The 19605-nt window shown below is 32.1% G+C and overlaps 1 protein-coding gene across 1 annotated transcript; it reads left to right on the top strand.

The window, feature by feature from the left end:
• Positions 1-15618: 15618 nt before the first annotated feature.
• LOC135835386 (uncharacterized) lies at positions 15619-18234 on the top strand. Its single transcript, XM_065349620.1, has 3 exons — positions 15619-16123; positions 17023-17211; positions 17645-18234. The coding sequence occupies exons 1-3, from the start codon at positions 16070-16072 to the stop codon at positions 17969-17971; spliced, it is 570 nt and encodes a 189-aa protein (XP_065205692.1). The 5' UTR covers positions 15619-16069; the 3' UTR covers positions 17972-18234.
• The last annotated feature ends 1371 nt before the right edge of the window (positions 18235-19605 follow it).

Below are 19605 nucleotides of genomic sequence, written 5' to 3'. Positions count from 1 at the left end.
TGAAATTTGGGATATACCTTATTTTCAACCAGCCAAATCGATCGGAAACTGTTTAAAACCATTTTGATCAGTTCTGGAGCCTCCAATGAAATTTTGGGGAAATTTCAAGTTTTAAAAATTTACTGGAGGCTCCAGTAATTTCCAAAAAACTGCTGGAAGCTCCAAAACGACTTAAAATTCACCTGCAGTCGACTTCGCAGCGTATTGAAATTAGTTTGCAGAATTAATTTCGGCTTTCCAAATCCATTTGATGAAATTTTGTGAGAATTTCGAGTTTCAAAAATCTGCTGGAGGCTCCAGAACTGGTCATAACGGTTTGAAACAGTTTCCAATCGATTTGGCTGGTTGAAAATAGGGTATATTCCAAATTTCAGCTTTCTAGGTCAATTTGGTAAAATTTTGATTTTTTCTCACATTTTGGCCAAAATTTGATTTTTGAAAATTCACCAAAAATCGAAAAAGGCACTTTAATGTTGGAACGCAAAATCTGCGATTTCGGCTGACCTGTCAATCAATGCCCGGATCGGCAGGGGGTGCAAATGATCCTTATGCGAGCCCCCCCCCCAACTAAATTACTTTGCTTCAAAATTTTGAAGTTCAAATGATGGTTTTTTTTTAGAAAAATTCATTGGAAAAAAAGCAAACGAACCCGGGCGAAGCGAGGCCAAACGCTTTCGAAAATTCATGTTTTGAGAAGTAAAAAAAAATTTGTGCAGAAAGGAATTTATTTTTCTGATTCAAACTTTGAACATTTCTTGAATTTGAACAATAAGTTTTTTACGTGAAAAAAGAGCTCTCAAAAATGTGTAATTGAAACTCTAAAAAAGTCGACAAATGAGGTCTTTTCTACGGAATAAAGATCGAGAAAAAGGAACGCGTTTGAATTTTTTTTATTTTTTCACTACCTTTTTAACAAAATTTACTACTTTTTCACTACTTTCACTACCTGTCAGATATCCTGATAAAGTACCTCTACCTATTTATTTCAAATTTTGAGTAAAATGTAAAAAATGATTCGTGAACAACTGAACATGCTTCATTGATCATAATGTTTAGAAATCACCAATCATTGCTCAAAAAAAGTGATTCGAATCACCGATCATGAATCACGTCTGAAAAAATGACTCAAATTACGAATTAAATCACGACATTTTTCATCTGACTCGTGATTCGAATCCCCTCCGTCCCATGTGAAAACTTGAGTATTTTGAACGAAAAGAAATAGGTAATGTGAAGTTGATCTTTACAAGAGATGAGCCGCTTGGACGATCTAGGAAAAAATTAAGTTTGAAAGTAGGTACCTACATATTTTTTCCTATTTCGTATCCCAATTAACATTTGCATACGAGTAATTCAACTTTTGCACTTTGCAGGCACAGTTCAAAGATATCTGAACAATTGTTTCAACCTAATGACAAACTGTCGATGACGAACATCTGCACATTTCACGACAATTAGCGCATTTAGTTCAAAAATAGTGACATATTAGTAGCCTACCTAGCATCTCACCTACTATGTGTATATGTACTCGTATGTACCTAATGGTGACAATCAACATATAGGAAAAGCATTATAACTCGTGCTCTTAAAATTTTACAAACAATAAGAAAAGTCGGTAAAATTACAATTTCATCTAGCTATAGTGAGACAGTTGTAGAAAAAACAACAAAAATGCGTTTACTTTTGATATTTTCAATAATGATGTGTCCTTTTCATATGTTGTGCAATGCTGATGAAGTAATAACCCCCCAAGAATTCAATGCCTGGAAATGGTAAATATTCGATTATTTTTATTCCTCGAAAATTAGATTACCTACTATTGAAACAATGAAAGTCACATTGGCTCATAAATTGCTTCGAATGTCTCCCAAATTATTCCCCAGTTTTCTTTTTCAGTTCAAGAATATGTGGCAGTTCAGAAACATTAAATCGTTATCACAGTTACGTCATAGAACTATGCATTGAAATTGCCAAACAATACGCATATGCTGATGCAGATTCAGAAATAAGAGAAGCCAGCGGATGCAGAGACTTCATATCTGTAAAATTAGGTTCTGGTGCAGGAACACATCTTGTAGGAATGTGTCACGTAGCCTCTCATGTCACCAAGTGCGTAACAAAGGGGAAAGGAGAAGATGATATTGTTATTTACAAATACCTCAATAATATTTGTTATCCGGAAGAGTTCACGACAGAACGTGCTTTGAAAAAACAAACGAGATTTTCCATCAGCAATTTTTTCAGTCCAATTTTAAAATTTGTAAGTGGCGGGAGAGCTTGAACAATGGATCGTATGAATTCAGATAAAGCCAGCTCTCAGAATTTTCAACTTGAGAGGAAAATATGAAAAAGGGCTGGAAAAGGTATCTGATTAAATAATTTTTATCATTTTTGCTACGTACCTGCAGATCAATAAAAAAAATATATATAAAAAATGAATGAAAACAACACACGTAGAATAGATTAATTCATTTTAGCTGCATAGTTGCTCGTCAATAAAAGGAAAAAAAAACAATGTACTCGTAGGTCACTGCACATCAAATCGTATTCATTTACCAACAATGACCTTGGTCAATTCGTTGCACATTTTGAATTCATTCAATATAACTACCCATCCTTGTTCAACAATTTGGAGGTATACCTACGAGTAATTATTGGAGTATTTTAGAACCTAAATACGTACTCCTCTTACACCCCACCAAAAAATCCCTATCAACGTTAATACGTATTTACATACCGCAATTTTTTATAGTAAATATTACGAACCGCAAAATCTGTCAATGTGGATCGTCTATGGCCATGAAATTCATAATTACAATGACCATAGTACCTATAAGTATAATAAATCACATAAAATACAGAACAACGTGCTTAGTTACACCACAGCAGCGCCTTTATTCTTAATTTCTTACACGTTTATCGATCAATTAAATCGAACAAAAAAAAATCGTCGTAAGAATAAAATTTAATGGAAGAATTTAACGATGAAACAGAGGCGAATTTTTAAATAATACTAGATTCCTCAATTGTTTGATAATTTTGAAACGAACGAATAGCAAAAGGTTGAGTAAGTAATCGATCATTTCAAAATTATACCTGCTTAAAAAAAGAAATTAATAGGTAGACCTTTTATACGTTTACGATTACCTTGGAAACGTTATAGGTAGGTAAAATTGAAGGAGGGATGTGGCATTCATGTAAGGATAGGTCTAGGTAGGTAGTAGGTACCAGGTATTCAACTTTTTCAAACAAAATTAAAGTTATTATTTGTAAAAGGTTCATTCAAAGGTCAAAAATACGTATACGAAATCGATGAACGCCTTGAACAAACCAATCTTTGACGATAGCAAATAAGCAAGTCAACCCATATTACATACGTAGAAAATTCGCTGTCTGCGTTTCGTTTCATTTCTTTGATTAGTTTTGCCTTTTAAAAGCTATCAATGACGTTTGATGATAAGTCCATTGAAACAAATGTGCATCTTGGGTTGCTGGCTCTTCACTGAACAGGCAGATTGAAGAAAATACAGTTTTTGGATGCTTATAATGTACCTTTTGTTGAAATAGGTAAATTAATGTAATATGCTTGGATGATGCCTCTTCTATTAGCTAGGGAAAACAATTACTTTTTTACGAATAGGTATATCTGAGATTTTGCCAATTTTTAATCTAATTCAAAAAAATAATAGACCAAGATTATTTTCTGAAAATTTTTTCAGTTTTTTTTTAAACATTCCATCTACATAGCTGAAATTTCCTGTTTCAAGGTTTCAACTCACAATATTGAAACATTTTTCAATTTTTTTGGACTAGAGTAAGACTTTAAATTCAAGTTCAATTGATCAATTGATTTTTTTCCTGAGCTGAAAAACGCTTTTGCTGGAAAAATTCCAGTATTCGTCGTATTCTGAAGGACCTTTCAAGTCTAGAAGTTGCATACCTAGTAGTATTACTGAACTTTCAATTTTTAGAACCAATCTGAGAATGCAGCATTTTGCTAGAACTAAGGGAGTACAGTTGCTCAAAGAAATGCAAAGTATTTGATTTTTTAAAATTTTTATTTATTTTATTATTTTTTTTTTAAATTTCGCATAATCATAACTGAAATGCCTAATCAATAAATATACTTAATCAAATCCCAGGTTTATGACCCTTCGAACCTACTAGGTATCTGGTACCTACTAAACAGTGAAGAATTTTAAAATCAGCGTATCAAAAAGTAAAATTACGAGTTGCTAGATATTTTGAGCGATATAAATTTACTTTGTTACCAGAAAATTACCAGTATGTACCATCGCACAAAGGTTTATCTAATCTTTTGCTTTAATTTTAGAATATTAATGAACTCAACGAAGTTCACAGATAGGCTATGACCTTTTTTACTAACAATCATTTCAATTATTCTTTTGAAAGATGAGCTAGTACTTATACCCATATGTACAGAAATAGATTGTAGAGTACATATCTTTTATCTAGCATTTGTAGGCACTTATCGAAGAATACCTCGTACAATAATAATTATAATGGCACGATATAGTTATTGATCTGTTACCAGTATATTTAAGCTAATGAAAAAACAATGTACGTATTCTGATATTAAGAGGTTCTCCTTCCAATGAGCTATTTTTTGGAGCGAAGATGGCTCGATTAGCAATTTTCAGTACCCCTTTAAAATCCCTCAAAAGTCAAATACCTAGTTGGGGTAAAAATGTGCAATTTTTTCGCCCTTGGTAGATAATTATCTACCAAGGGCGCTTGGTAGATAATTATCTACCAAGGGCGAAACCAAAGCATACCTTGAGAAGAGAAAAATTTTTCAAGACCCCGCAAAGAGAGATTGAAGCAGTATCCAAAAATAGACCCCCAAATTTCATTTTTAGATTTTTGGAAAAATCATAAAAATTCGACATGATTCCCCATGGAAAAAAATCAAAACTAGACCAAATCGTAGCAGAAAGCTGAAATTTAGTTTATTGCCCTATTTCTGATCACCAAAATATTGATTTTACTCAGAACAGCGACCGATTTCGAAAAATTACATGTAAAAGGATCAGGGAAAAAGGTTTGAACGAATGGTTAATTCGACTTTATTGTGGGTGCCTAAAATTAATTTTAGCAATTCTTATAAGATTTTTTACAAATTAAAAACTCCAAAATTGCATTGAGGCTCCAAACAAGTTTGAAACTACCACCATGCAATCGATCAAATTTCGAATCTTTTTTTTTAAAAAAAAAAAGACTATAGGAATTTGAATTTTCCAAAATTTTGACAAAAATAAAACAATAAAATTCAATCTTCAAAGTTTTGTCTGGTGGTGTATTTTTAGATGGTTTTTCAACTATTTCCTCCATTTAATTCAAGCATTAGAAAAATGGTCGAAACACTTCCCTTGTGATGTCTGAAAGATGAGACTTTATTGAACTGAACAAAGCTAAATCAAAAAAGGTTGCAAAAATATATCACCAGCTGGAGTTTTATATGTTCAAGTCCATTTTTCAATTTTTAATGAATTTAAAAAAATCAAATTTGGGCTAAAAAAGGCGGAAATCAAAATTTTATTAAATTGACCCAGAATGCTAAAATATGGTATGTTTCTCTATTTTCGACCCCTCCCTCCTCCATGAATCGATTAACTGTTTTGAGCAGTTCTTGAGCTTCCAACAGATTTTTTAAAAGTTTGCAAAACGGGGAACCTGCCACATTTCTGATTTCTAGGTCAATTTGCCAACATTTTGATTTTTCCTCCCTTTTTGGCTCAAATTTGATTTTCAAAAATCGAAAAATGCAATTGAGCACCTAAAATATGGGCTGGTGGTGTATTTTCGCATGCTCGTTCAATTTAGCTGTGTTTAGAGCAAATCTTTTCTGCTGGTTGAGATAACTCTTTTGCGAGGAAAATGATTTCAAAAACTTGAAAATATGCCACCAAGCCAAATTTTAGTGCCTGAATTTCTTTTCTGAATTTTAAAAGAAAATTTGAAACATTCCCCAGTTAAGTTTTTATGGAAAAAATCAAAATTCTGTAGTAATTGAGATACAGCTATCTACTCATAAAAGTGATATTTGGTCATGCAAGTATAATTTTTGGCCTCTCAACTCATCGATTGGTGGTAGTTTCGCACCCTTTTCAGAGCGTCCAGTTTGTTTTTATTTTGGTCCTTTTTATGACAATTTTTTCGAAAATTGAAACCTCCAAAAATGAGCAGCAGCCCCCAAAAATACTCAAAACAACACTAGTGAATTTGGTAAATTGAAAAAATTCAGCAGGAGGTCCCAAAAAGGCACAAAACCATTTTTACTCGGTTTGGCATTTGGCAGATCAAAATTGAGATATAAATCAAATTTCAGCTTCCTAATTCAATTTCAACAAATTTTGATCGATTTCATGGAAAGTGGATCATTATACCTAATGTATAAACGTTCAAAAATGTTCACAAATCGAAAAATTGAATCGAACATATCTGGAATTTGGCTTTGTGGTGTAGGTACTTTTGGAAGCCTCACATCAACAATAATTCATATACCTACGAAAACGAATATAAATTTTCATAAATTTGAGCAAGAAAATTCAATTGAATGTAAATAAATATTGTTTTGAAACAACAACAACAACAACAACATAGATATCTAAATTTTTTGTATAAATTTCAGTCTATGGATAAACGAGGGGAGGGGGGATCATAAAATTGAGAAAAAAAACACCATGGATAGCAAGAGCCAACCAACAAATTTTGGTCAATTTTCAAAAAATACATTTGTTTACTCGAAAATAAATTCAAAATAGCACTAGATCCTCGTGAAGAGGAGAGAGTTCATGCGGAAAAAAAGACACATTTTAGAAGGATTATCCTTTACACAATACCTACAACTGCCGGAAGATTGAACACAGGCACCAGACAAACGTAGGCATAAACACATTATTCGATCATACGCAGCTTTCCGTAAATAGGTTAATTTTTACAAAAACACAAATTTAAAACGGAAGCATCACGTACAACGTCGGCGATGTTTAACGACCAATTTTTTCTCTTAATTCAATTATACGAAAGAAAACGACTTAGTGACCTGGTTTGGTGAAATTTTCGAATATTAGCTCTTGTTGAATAAGTTTAAGTTTAGGTATTGATGATGCACAGAACGAAGCTGAAAACTCAAAAAGTATTGCTTAAGATCAAGGTACGAGTAGATATTTCGTAGTGTACCATTATCCAGTAGCAGCCGGTTAAAAGCGCTTTGATCGGTCAACCGTGTAAACGATCAGACCTTGGTGTCGCGAGGAGAAAAACTTGCGACGAATTCTTGCCAAATGATTACCATACACCGGAGAGCACCTAAAAAAAAAACCTCGTAAATCATCAACACGTTGAAGGGATCAACGATGAATTATTTTTCAGTAATAGAAAGCTCGTGCACACTTCCCTCATCTGCATTCATTAAAAAAAGAACATAAAGCTGTATTGCAGCAAACAGTTATTAAAAGTCGACTGAGCGAATAAGAAGAACAACCAACACGTTCTTTTGCGATAATCAACGAAATGTTATCGCACGTGTCGCGAAATGCGAAAAATCCACTCAACGAGTTTCCTGTCTGGATATTTTTGCACTCGCTCGATAATTTATCGAACGTTTTTAATGCATTTCTCGCGAATAAAAAATATTTTAAATGCAAATGAATACTCATTATCGAAAAGTTTTCCGGCGTTGAGATAAAGCCAATGGCACGGGCTCGCGGTTTTTATCAGCAACGTTGCAAGTGGCAACAAAATTTATTTATCTCGAATTATACTCTTACGTGTACACTGGTAATTGGTGTGAATCGAAAGAGTATAGTGTTGATTGTCGTTCAATATCGAAAAACTGATTAAATTTTGAATGCACCATTTGTTCCAGTAACACGATATAATTATCTCGCCGTGTACGAGTTTAATTTCATGCTTGCGTATATTATTTTTACAATTAAAAAGTAAAAGTGATGCATAAAGAAGAAAATAACTCTATCATTGTATTAAGCTTTTTTCCACTCATTTTTAAAATTTTTCTCCCGGTCAAATAACAAGATTTGCGTAAAAATGTTTAAAACTGAATAGTCCACAATGAACGAAAACACCTTCAAAGGAGATGGCCAGAATAGATAGAATTTGAACATTTCGTTCAAAATTTGAAACTTTTAGGTGCAATTTTGTTGACAAATTTCCAATTAAAAATGTTGAAACTTTTGGCGGACCTATCAGGTACCTATAGGACGTCTTCAAGAGGCGAGGAAAGGGGACAAAGAAGGGTCACGAACTTCCATTTCTACGAAAGATTTCACCTATCGTATGTATCACTATTCAGACGATGGGTCCATTAGATACTACGAGGAAAACCTCAATCTCTGGGTGTTCTAGAAGTTTCCTAAATCAGTGTCCTTGTCTATTGTACCAGGTATATGCTCGAAAACCATACACAAACTTTTCGATAACTCTTTCCACAATGGTTTTATTGTAAAGCGACAATGTATGTATTTGCTGTCCTTTAAAATATGAATATGATGACGATGAGGCTGACAACTGACGTTTGTACAGCGAGAGCGACTACATACCAACTATCGAGTTAACGTAGTACATCGTATTTTTCTACACACGTCCGTGCATTGATTCATTTTACTCTCAGTTTCCGGTTATGAAGTGAATTTTTCAACTCATCATAGGGTGATTGGCGCTCTGCAATTGCTACTATATTAATATTTTTTCCGGTTCGTGAAAAATAAAGCTGCTTACATCCGTAACGACATCACGTTCGTACATAAGTGGCATTAGCAAATAAAAATAGTCCGACAAAGCTGACAATGAATAAGGAAACTAGAGATGTTGAGAAGAAATCTCCTCTTACACTTTCATACAGGGCTGTCGAGAGCTAGTGTGGGCCCGGGGCGAATATAATGTAGTCCCATTTCAAGGGACGAAACTATACAGAATTGTTTTGAGAGTAGGAGGATGAGGAGAGGGGTTCAACCGGAAATTTTTCGACACGATATGGGGGAAACGCCAATTTTGCCGATTGATATCGTTCTCATATGACTTATAAAAATTTTAATTTTTCGGTTGGGATTTTTGGGAACCCAAATGTGATTTTTTTATTTTAAAACAAGAAAAAAATAAGCCCCAGTGAAACAAATACGAAATTTTGAAATTTTTTGAAAATTTGAGTCAACTTAGAGAGGCCTAAAAACGATTCTTTTTTAGAAAATTGATTTTTTTTGTAAACAAAAAAAAGAGGACAAACCTGAGCGAAGCAAAGGCGAAAATTTTTGAAAATTTTCATTTTAAGAGAACTACAAACGGTGTTTTTTTCAATGCAAGGAGTTTATTTTTTGGCTTCTAAAATTTTAGAATTTGAAGATTTTTTTTAGAATGTTAATATTTTGAAAAATGAAGGAGAACATGCCCAAGTGAGGGCGAAAGCTCTTGAAAATTTGTATTTCGAGAGGCATAAAAACGATAATTTTTATGCGAAAAGTTCATTTATTCACAAAGGCAAAAGCTTTTGAAAATTTGTGTTTTGAGAAGAGTAAAAAAAGGGGTCTCTTTCATAACTACATAGATATTAAAAACTCTATTTCAAGACAACCCTTCTTTGATCATCGCTGAATCGTAGCCTGATTGACCAAGCAGGCTAAAATTATACGTGTGCATTCGGATGATGCCTTAAAAATAGATGTAGCTTGGTGGATGAGAGGGCCGGGTGATAAAAATAGGAAAACGTCCCAGAAACCAATTTATGATATGACAGCAACGTAAAGTATCATGATTCTTGAGAATTTTCGAGGTCAATGAACTCTTTTTGGAGTTTATGGATAGTGAGAAAAATTTTCAGAATTTCACAGGGAACTTATCAAGGTCCTTGAAAATTTCTAGAGAATATAATTTCAAAATTAGAGGTCAATCTGATTTTTGAAAAAAAAAAAAAAAAAAAAAAAAAACGAAAAGAAAATGAAAGGAAAATGATGCAGTGTTGCCAATAAGACCAATAACTGAATTACTTTTGGATATTTCCATACGAACTTTATTTTAAGGAATTGGTATGATTTTGCTAATGCTAATCCCAGTATTTCGATAAAATTCTGAAATGTTTGAATAATTTAAATTCATTTCATCATTTTAACTGAAAATTTTTTGAAATTATTGAAATATTTTCTCTTTGCAGTGGAGATATTCCAGTCAATGAAAAATTTCAAAGATCAACCAAAAATGTGAAATTTTTGGCCCTGAATTCCATTTTTGAGTCTCACGAGAATTATTAAAAATTCAAAATTTTCCCATTTACCAAAAAATATGTACATAGTAGGTATTACGAGAAAAATGCATCACATTGACGAAAAAAGGTGAACCTCCTCATTCAATTAGAACCAGTTTAGAGTAGTTTTGGAACTTTTAGCTAATTTCTGGGTTTTCTACTTTTTGACGAAGTTCATAAAAGTGATGCAAGAGAAATTTAGCTACTGGTGCCCACAAACTAAATTCGAGCACAATTCTTCCTAATAAAATTAATTTCTGCTCGATCAAATTCATACTACCTATTCAGGTACAAACACTTTTTCTGGTCTGAATCGTTCAAACCCAGCAGGAGGCTACCTTGATAGCATAAAACTGCCCCTTCCCCCAACCATTCAACTCAGGAAGTCAAAAATAGGCTACAAACCACGTTTCAGCTTCCCATCTCAACTTACTCACTACGAATAAAGTTTTGAGATTTTTTGCAATTTTTAATGAAAACACCAATTTTAGTACTTACGAATATTTGATCTCTTCTCCTCTTCCCTTCCAAAATGCAAAAATTGAAATTTTCCAATAAATTCCATCCCTTCTCTTTCTTTGCTACACTACGACCTACAAATGCATCAAAAATTTTGAAATTCCTCTTATTAAAAGAGGTAGTAGGCACATTTGCATGCAATCGATTTTAACTCAAAATCCAGTTAACGAAAAAAAAAGAAACATTGGCGAATTATAAACACAAAGTGAAGACACTAATCTTAGAGTAGACCAGTTTTTCTCGATTTATTAGCACGATTATGAATTATTCCTATGTAAGCCTATGTACCTCTCTACCTATACCTCTACATTACATAAGCTCAGTACACACGTAAGTACTAAGTACTTATTCGCACATATAAAATTAATTCTATTAAAACAACAACTAGTTAATTGTGTATTTATTAAGTGATTTAATTAGTGATACCAATTACCGACTCAAGTACACAGGAAACGAGAAGCGAATGACTCAGTGTATAGTAGGTATCTTTTATCTCAAATGTAAACAAAATAAGCATCAGTTTAATAGATATCTTCTCGTAATAATGTATTCGTTGTATGAGAAATAAGATAAAGAATGCTCTTCGTACCACCAGCATTAGCCGTAACAACAACAAATTTATGATTTCAAATGATAACGATGATAAGTTCTGTGAAATCAAACATTATGAGTAAAAAGTATTCTATTTATTAATTGACTTTTTCTGATTCATAAATTTTCCCAAATTGAAAAATAACACATTTTAATGAAGTTTTCCTTTAAATTGAAATGGTTTCATTGACGTCATTATGGTGTAAACTTGTATACTTTTGGACAAATATTATTATTTTTTTTCAACTCTTTCTCAATAACAACATTTTTGAGTAGGTACGAAATTTTAAACTATAGGCAATCAAATCAAAATTTTACCAAAGTACAATTTTTAAATGTAGATAATGATAAATAATAATGAATCAAGTTCGTCCAAGTTCTACATCCTCATTCAATGCACATTAAAATGTTTTGAAACGATCAAATGAAATTTTTCATGACATCGAGATTCACCAGAGTGTCTTTTTTCAAATTGAAAAAAATATGTAATACACAAAGATGAAAAATAATTAAGTACTTAATCGAAAAAATATCCAATTTTGCACCCACAAGTGTAGGTACATTGCCGACCTTTTTCATCACTTTTTTTTGGAGAGGGGGGACGTTAATATTCGAAAGTTATTTTTCCCATTTTTTTTCTGTTTTGATGGCAATTTTTTGATATTTTCGAAATTTCCTCCGGGGACAGGGGCACTCACAATGGAAGCCCTGGATATGTATTACAATATTATCTCATCATTTTGCATGAGAAGAAAGCATTGAACGAATAGATGTACGTCATTATAATAATCATTTATCGTGTCCTAAATACCACTCAATTCTGAACCATAAAATAATTAAATAAAAAAATTTTCCGGTAAATTTTTGATAATACACTCGTTATCGTGCAGTGAAACATACAACAATAGATTATAACTAAACTTGCACGACTATTTTTTTATCGTCGGGTCACCGAAGTGATGATACAAAAATGAGAAAAATCAGAGCAAGGTTTCACTTACACAAATTTTCAACCTTCGGTGTTTCGTGTTTGGTAATTAAAATATTGAATAAACAAAAATGTTGCATTCAGAAGTTTCAAATAATGCAAACAAAACTTTTTGAAAATGAACCAAATCATCTTTAAATGAAATTAAGACTGGCATATGTGAACAAAATTTGGAAGCAGAAATTAATACTTCAAAAGCACCTTCCTCCACTTTCTAATTCGGTCTCTCTCATTGTCAGTTCAATGATGATCATTTTACGCATAATTAACTCAAGTTTGCAAAATATAATAAATTGTTGGCCTTGTACGTATGAAAATCAATATCTCTGTGCTATGCACAATTTGTTGATATGAGAAATAGCATGTATACATACTACATATTATGTACTTAGGAAATATTGACAAGTCTTGTATGTACTTAGTACATTTGCAAAGGAAAAGAACAGAATTCATTAAAAGAAATTGATAACATTTGAATGGGAAAATTGATAGAATAAGTTATATATTTTTAAATAAATAAAAATACTCATGGGTAGGTTAACTTTACCTATTTTGCATTCATTTCATGTAAGTATCCACATACTCAGTTTTCGTCGCTACCCTATACCTACCAAAAATTCTTTGATATTTTAGCATCGATTACCTACTTTATTCATTTCTCGGTTCAATGAATTTTATCAGTCAAGTTTATTTCATCGCCGCATTGTTCAAACTCTCAAGTACACAAAACATTCATGCAGTAAGGTAATAATCATTCAAATTATTCTATCGTCATAATTTTCTCGGCAAATCGTAGGTACTTAAACTATCTAGGTGAAAGATCAAGTTGAGGTCACTCCTATTAACAGATCTAAATAATTCTTCGAAAATTTAAGATAAAAAGGAGAGAAAAAAACATAAATGCAAGGAAAATGTTCCAATAGACGAAGATCGATCCAATTGCATAGAAATTAAAAAAAAAATACTATCCGAATATGCACCACTTCTCTTCTAAGGTAAGCAGATGCACCATGTAAAATATTAGAATTCAGATTTTTTGGTGCATTTGGTGAATTTTTGAGATCTACATAAAACATATTCTTGTGAGCTAAAAAAATGACAATAATTTTTACATTAGCCCAAATTGACCCCCATAACCAGAATTTTGTGAAAGCGAAAATTAGAATTTTTCGCGAATTTCTGGAATCACTAGAACGAGTGGACCTATTTGATCTCCTTTGGATTCCTAAAACCATTTGAACGAAAGTTTAAAATCGATTTCCTAATTCTCAAGGTTTATTAGAGGAAAGATAGGCGTATGGAATTTTGAAACCACTGTTGAGCTGAAAATTTTAATGTTTCACTTTGACACGAGACACGATTTAGAACAAATCAAGTCAGGACTCTGGAAAAAATTCATAATTTTTTTTTACCTCGTATACCAACAAGAAAGGTACCATGAATGGCTCAACAAAATTTGAATTGAACAAAGGGAAATCAAAAGAGGACCTCAAAATACATCACCAGCAAAACTGTTAGGTATTGAAATTCATTTTTCGATTGTTGGCAAGTTTTTAAAAATTCAAATTTAACACATTTTTTACACACAAAAAATCAAAATCTCATCAAATTGACATAGAAGTCTAAAATTTGGTATTAATTCGACCTCTCGAGTCAGTCGATGATAGTTTTGAACCGTTCTGGGAACCTTCAGTGGATCTTTGGGATTCTCTAGTTTTTCGAAAAAGGCTGGAAGTAGGATGAAAATGAAATTCAGCATTTGTAAACTCGGATTCACCATCTGGCATCTTCGTGATTCTTTCGATCGATTTAGGCACATATTTTCAAAATATTTTAGATCCAGTTTAAATCCAAAATTTTATAGTTTTCAATTTTTTTTTCAAAATCACTGTAGAAAATTGTGGACTTGAACTGGCACGAACAAAATTTGAAAATTTGTGTGTACATCGATGGAAAACTTCACAAAAATAGTGAATCAACGTTTACAGGTGCTGAATTTCACTTTCACCCGTCTTGGAGAGTTTTTTCGAAATTTGAATAATCCAAAAATCCACTAGAGGCTTCAGAACGGTTCGAAATTATCAATAATCAATTCAGAAGTCCGAAAATAATGAACAAACCAAACAGTTCTTCTCATTCAAGCATTCGTGAATGATAAATTTTTCATTTTTTTCAAAAATAGTTGCAGAAGAAAATTCGGAATTTGAACCTGCACAAAAAGGATCTAAAAATACCTACGAGTACATATGTGTCTATAAATCGATCGAAAGGGTCACAAAGATGATAAATCCGAGTTTATAGGCCCTAAATTTCATCTTCACTTTACTTACAATTTTTTTTTTTGTGAAACTGGAGAATCTAAAAACTCGCTGGAGGCTCCAGGACAGTTCAAAACCAGCACCAATCGACTCGGGAGGCCGAAAATACGCTACGAACCGAAATTCAGCTGTTTATGTCAATTTAATCAAGTTTCGTTTTTTTTTCATAATGAAATTGGCCACATTTGAATTTTCAAAAATTAGCCAGAAATCGAAAAATTAATTTCAGCACGTTCAACTTTTATTGATGGTGTAATTTAAGGTAATTTTTCGATTCTCCTTTACTCTGTTCAAAAATTTAAGATTGCCTTGCGGTGAGCATTACTGATCTAAAAACTGCATCTTCATCATGCACCCATCAATTTTTCCACATTGCACAGAGGAATAATGCAACAAATACATAATTTTCATCACAACGAGAAGCCCAATTTTCGCAATTTTCCTCCCGAATGACGAAACGATTGACCAATTCGTGATTCGCATTTCAAGACATAATAATATTTATACAAGTATATCTATGTAGGCTTACTACCAAATATGCAATATAAATCTTGCTGACGCATGTATTGTTTACATAATGTATAATTATTACACATTTATTACTTATAGTTGTCACAGCTCAGCAACATAATTTATATATAGATAGACATGAGTGTGAATTTAAACACGGACGTGTTTGATTTTCAATAAGCAATATGTAACGTATACGATGCAGTCTATAGACTAACTTCAGGTATTGAACTACTACAAATTAGGCATATTTGTACTTATAGGAATTGCATTCGCATAACAATGAAAAATCAATGCACAAGTTACATAGCTCATCGCTATACACAATGACAACAAAACGTTGCAAAACAAGTTAAAAATCCGTACTAAGCTCGATGAAAGCCTATTCGAGTATTCGACCGCTGTGCGAGCTTTCAAGTGATACCTTACCTACCTTGTAGTGCAAAATCGCGAATTATTAATACCTACGAGTATTTATTTTTTATATTTTTCTCAAAATTTGATACATTTCAGTGATGAATCAACGTGATTAGTGCATCTACAATCTATATACTCGGAAACCAATAACCATAATCATTATAAAAATAATTTACCGAAACTACCTTCTTGTAAAAGCGCGTTAGAAAGTTCAGAGTTCATTGGAATGAAACACGAGCCAATGTAATCGCGATCTAAGACCACAGACATTATCAGTCTCACGTCATTGGTGATTACCTATCACTGATAAGCTATTCTTCCCTTATTACCAGTCTGTATAAACGGATCACTTCCCAAGTTCCTCTCACAGTTCCTTTTCAGTTGTCAATCGTGTAAGATTGTAATTTACTTACTATTTTTCCAAACTAAGTATATTTTCAAAATCTCAAGATGAAATACATCTACGCTTTGACTATTTTGGTTGCGATCGTCGCTACTACCAAGGTATGTGAATTTTACCATTTTATTTTATTTTTTATGATTTTTTTAGCTGATTTTTAAGCATTTTCACCTTAATTTTTAGATTTTTTTCAAACTTTTCTGATAGAAAATAATTGTATACTTTTAAAACTTACTGGAAGAGTTTGAAATTTTGATTTTCGAAGTTTAATTATTATTTTGGATGTGTTCAGAATTTTAAATTAATAGTTCTACTTCATCACATTATTTTTCAATACATTTAAATTGATAATTTTAATGCAAATAATATTTCATTTTGAATCGAAAGTGCCCCTTAAAATTCATTTTGAATTGATTTTGTGATCGAAACAAAATCAAAATTGAATTTCAAACAAATTAAAAAAATTGTTCTTTTTACCTGGATAAAAATTAGAAATCAGCTTCAAATAAATTCAAAAAAATATTCTCTGCATTATTTACATTTATTTTCCAAGACCATTAAAAGGAAAGAGGGAGGAGATACAAGTTTCTTCTTAAATCATAAAAATCTTTAGACTAAGTATACCTAGGTAGGTATCTACCTAATTTGATTTCATAGTTGAAAAAAATATTTGTTGATAAATTAAGTTATTGATACTCTTTTTGTTAAATATCAGTCTTTTTCAAATTTTTATAAAATGCTTGACTCATAAATCAATTTTTGAATTAATTATCTATGGAAGTTTTTGACTGAAAATGAGAGGAAAAAAAATAATCTAAAATTGTTGAAATGTATAAATATTGAATTATTTTGGAGTTTCAGCAGGTCAAATGAATAGTAACCTTAATTCTAATCTACTTTTAAAATTATCCTTTGTAATGTACTTTCAAATTTAAATCCTTTCCATTGACTTATGTACGTTAGAAAAAAATTCCAAACTAATATAAATCAATTTAATCCTTAGGCTGACGCCGAAAGCGACAAACTCTTGAAACAAGCCCTCGACAACATCGAACAAGGAGTAAAGAAATTCCAAGAATTGACCGGAATCCAGACTGAATTCGACAAGAACAAATTGGAAAAATTCTTGAAAGATAACTTCGGAAAAGTCAACGACAAATTCCAAGAATTGATCAAAACCATCGAAAAAGACGTAAGTGAAAAATTTCCTATACTTAACTCTCAGCTAAGGTCATCTAGGTGGCGAGGTGATTGTCGATCACCTATTCAAATAATTCGATAATCACATGCGGTTGATTTCCATTCGACGATGATAATTATAATTTATTTAATTTAATCATACTCGGTAAATACATCGCTGTTGAACTTTGCACCGGACGACGATGCTTTTCTACTACTTATATTTCAAATGCTCGAGATAACCTTTAAGTGCATCGAGAATTTAAAGTATGAACAATAATAGGAAAATAAACGAGACTATAGCAAAGTCCACGAACGAATGCGTGTGAGTTCATTGAACGCAAACACAATTGATTAAAAATACGAAAAAAAATATCCAATTAAATAACTCGTAAAATTTTAATATTGTTCATAATTATTGATAACGTGAATGATTTTTTCCACAGGTTAAACCTTTCAACGACGATTTCAAAAAGAACGTTGAAAACATCGTGAAACAATTCAACGAAACCGTCAAGAACATCAACACCCCCGAATTACAAGGAAAAGTCAAGAATGTCCAAGAAGCTCTCCAAGCCTCTTTCAAGAAAGTCGGTGAACAACTTAACGAACTCGCCAAATCAGCCGGAGTTGCTCCCCCACCAGCTATCCAAAAAACTTTGAACGAAATCTACGAAGAAATCTCCAAGAGCTCGCAAAAAGTTAGCGACAAAGTTCAACAAATCGTCTCCGATGCTCAAAACGAACTGAAGAAGAAGAAGCCCGCTGCTTAATTTCGATAAATATTAATTTTTTTACTTGAATATTTATTTTTCTTTTTTTTTTTAATAGTTATAATTTTTATTGTGCTTTTTACGTCGTTGCTTCAATGTGATTACCTATGTTTTTTCTTAAATTTTGAAACCACCGCGGTTTTTTATCCTTGAAATTTTTTTTATGCAGTTTTATTTTTTAATTCTGGCAACGACGATACTCATAATTTTGGTTCAATTGTTATAGAAAAATTTATCCGCAATAAATTATTTTAGATAAATTACTCGAGTTTTACTTTGTTAGTTTTTAATCAAGGATTTGGTAACAGAGGAATGTTGAATTTTGAATTAGGTACTGGTTTGAAATGGGGTTTGAAATGATTTTCAAAATGAAATTGGTCAGCTTCGAGAGAATTCATGTAGTAAGTATGGTATTTTCTTGATTATGAGATGTTCACTTTGAAGGTCAACTTATGCAAGAATTTACACATAAAACATTGAACTTGAATAAAAAAAATACATCATTGTGATAATCCAAGATGGAATAATAATTTATCGATAAATTAATACGTATCAACTACGAGCAAAATTATCTCTGTTTTTCAACTGATTATTCTAGACGAACACTTGCAGCTTGATTTTTTTTTTTTTTTTTAATAATGAAACAATTATGAAAGAGAGCACTTTTTATAGAAATGCAGCATAACTTCATCTTCCTAGTATTATTTAGGTAGGTATTGACGTCAGAATTAATGTAATTTTTGAAAAAAAATTAATCGTATCCAAATTTGACCCAAAGAATCTACCTTGGAAAACATTTTCCAAGAATTGATTACATACAATCAAACCAAGATTTTCTCAGAAACGAAGTAATTTTCCAATTATCGAAAAAAAATGATATTCGATATATTTTTGAAATATTTTTACAATTCAACATGGCTGTCAATAAATAACTTATCTTGTACTTCTTTAGTGGATATTTTAATTGGTCCACGTTGTTATATTTTAAGCTAATTTTACTAGTGTTATCAGCAGACAACATGAATGTAATTTTCTGATTATTCTGCTCGAATACTTGAGCACGATACATTTTCATTTCTCCGAAATAATTGAAAGGCAACAGAACATTTCACATTTCACCAAAATATATAGAAATTCAAAAAACAGTTCCAAGTATAGCTAATTTCAAACCAATAAAAGAGAAAAGACAAAACGAAAGCTGATAAGGAAATTTCAACGGGATAAAAATTGAGTTCGATGACCTCTCAATTGAAGTTGAAAACGTCGTAAAACATTGCTGAATTAAAATAAATCACTTTCACTTCCCCCAAAACTGTTTTTTATTACAAGAAAATAATTTTTGGCAACCCCCTCCCCCCATTCGCTCCTTCCTCAGTTAAGAGCATTATAATGGCATCAAAATTCAACGTTCGTCATGTCGAAAAATTTATTTACACTTAGTTTTGGAAACCATTTCAGAAATCGTTGAAAATTGATATGTACTAGGATATCCCCCCCCCCGGGTCATTCCATGTTAATTCGACCAAAAAAATGCGATTTTGAATGTCATGTCTTTCGATTTCGCTCAATTTTTTTTTACAATATATCTACCCACCCAGTGAGTAAGAAAACCGCAATCAGTTTGGTCCCAGCCC

Source organism: Planococcus citri, chromosome 2 (assembly GCF_950023065.1).
Source record: "Planococcus citri chromosome 2, ihPlaCitr1.1, whole genome shotgun sequence".
Lineage (NCBI taxonomy): Eukaryota > Metazoa > Arthropoda > Insecta > Hemiptera > Pseudococcidae > Planococcus > Planococcus citri.
This window is presented reverse-complemented; position numbering and strand designations above follow the sequence as displayed.

Bases quoted from the DNA above. Each gene is read 5' to 3' on its own strand.
- LOC135835386 (XM_065349620.1), top strand. From the start codon at position 16,070: ATGAAATACATCTACGCTTTGACTATTTTGGTTGCGATCGTCGCTACT. The intron at 16,124-17,022 runs GTATGTGAATTT...TTTAATCCTTAG, and splicing joins CGATCGTCGCTACTACCAAG to GCTGACGCCGAAAGCGACAA. The intron at 17,212-17,644 runs GTAAGTGAAAAA...TTTTTTCCACAG, and splicing joins TCAAAACCATCGAAAAAGAC to GTTAAACCTTTCAACGACGA.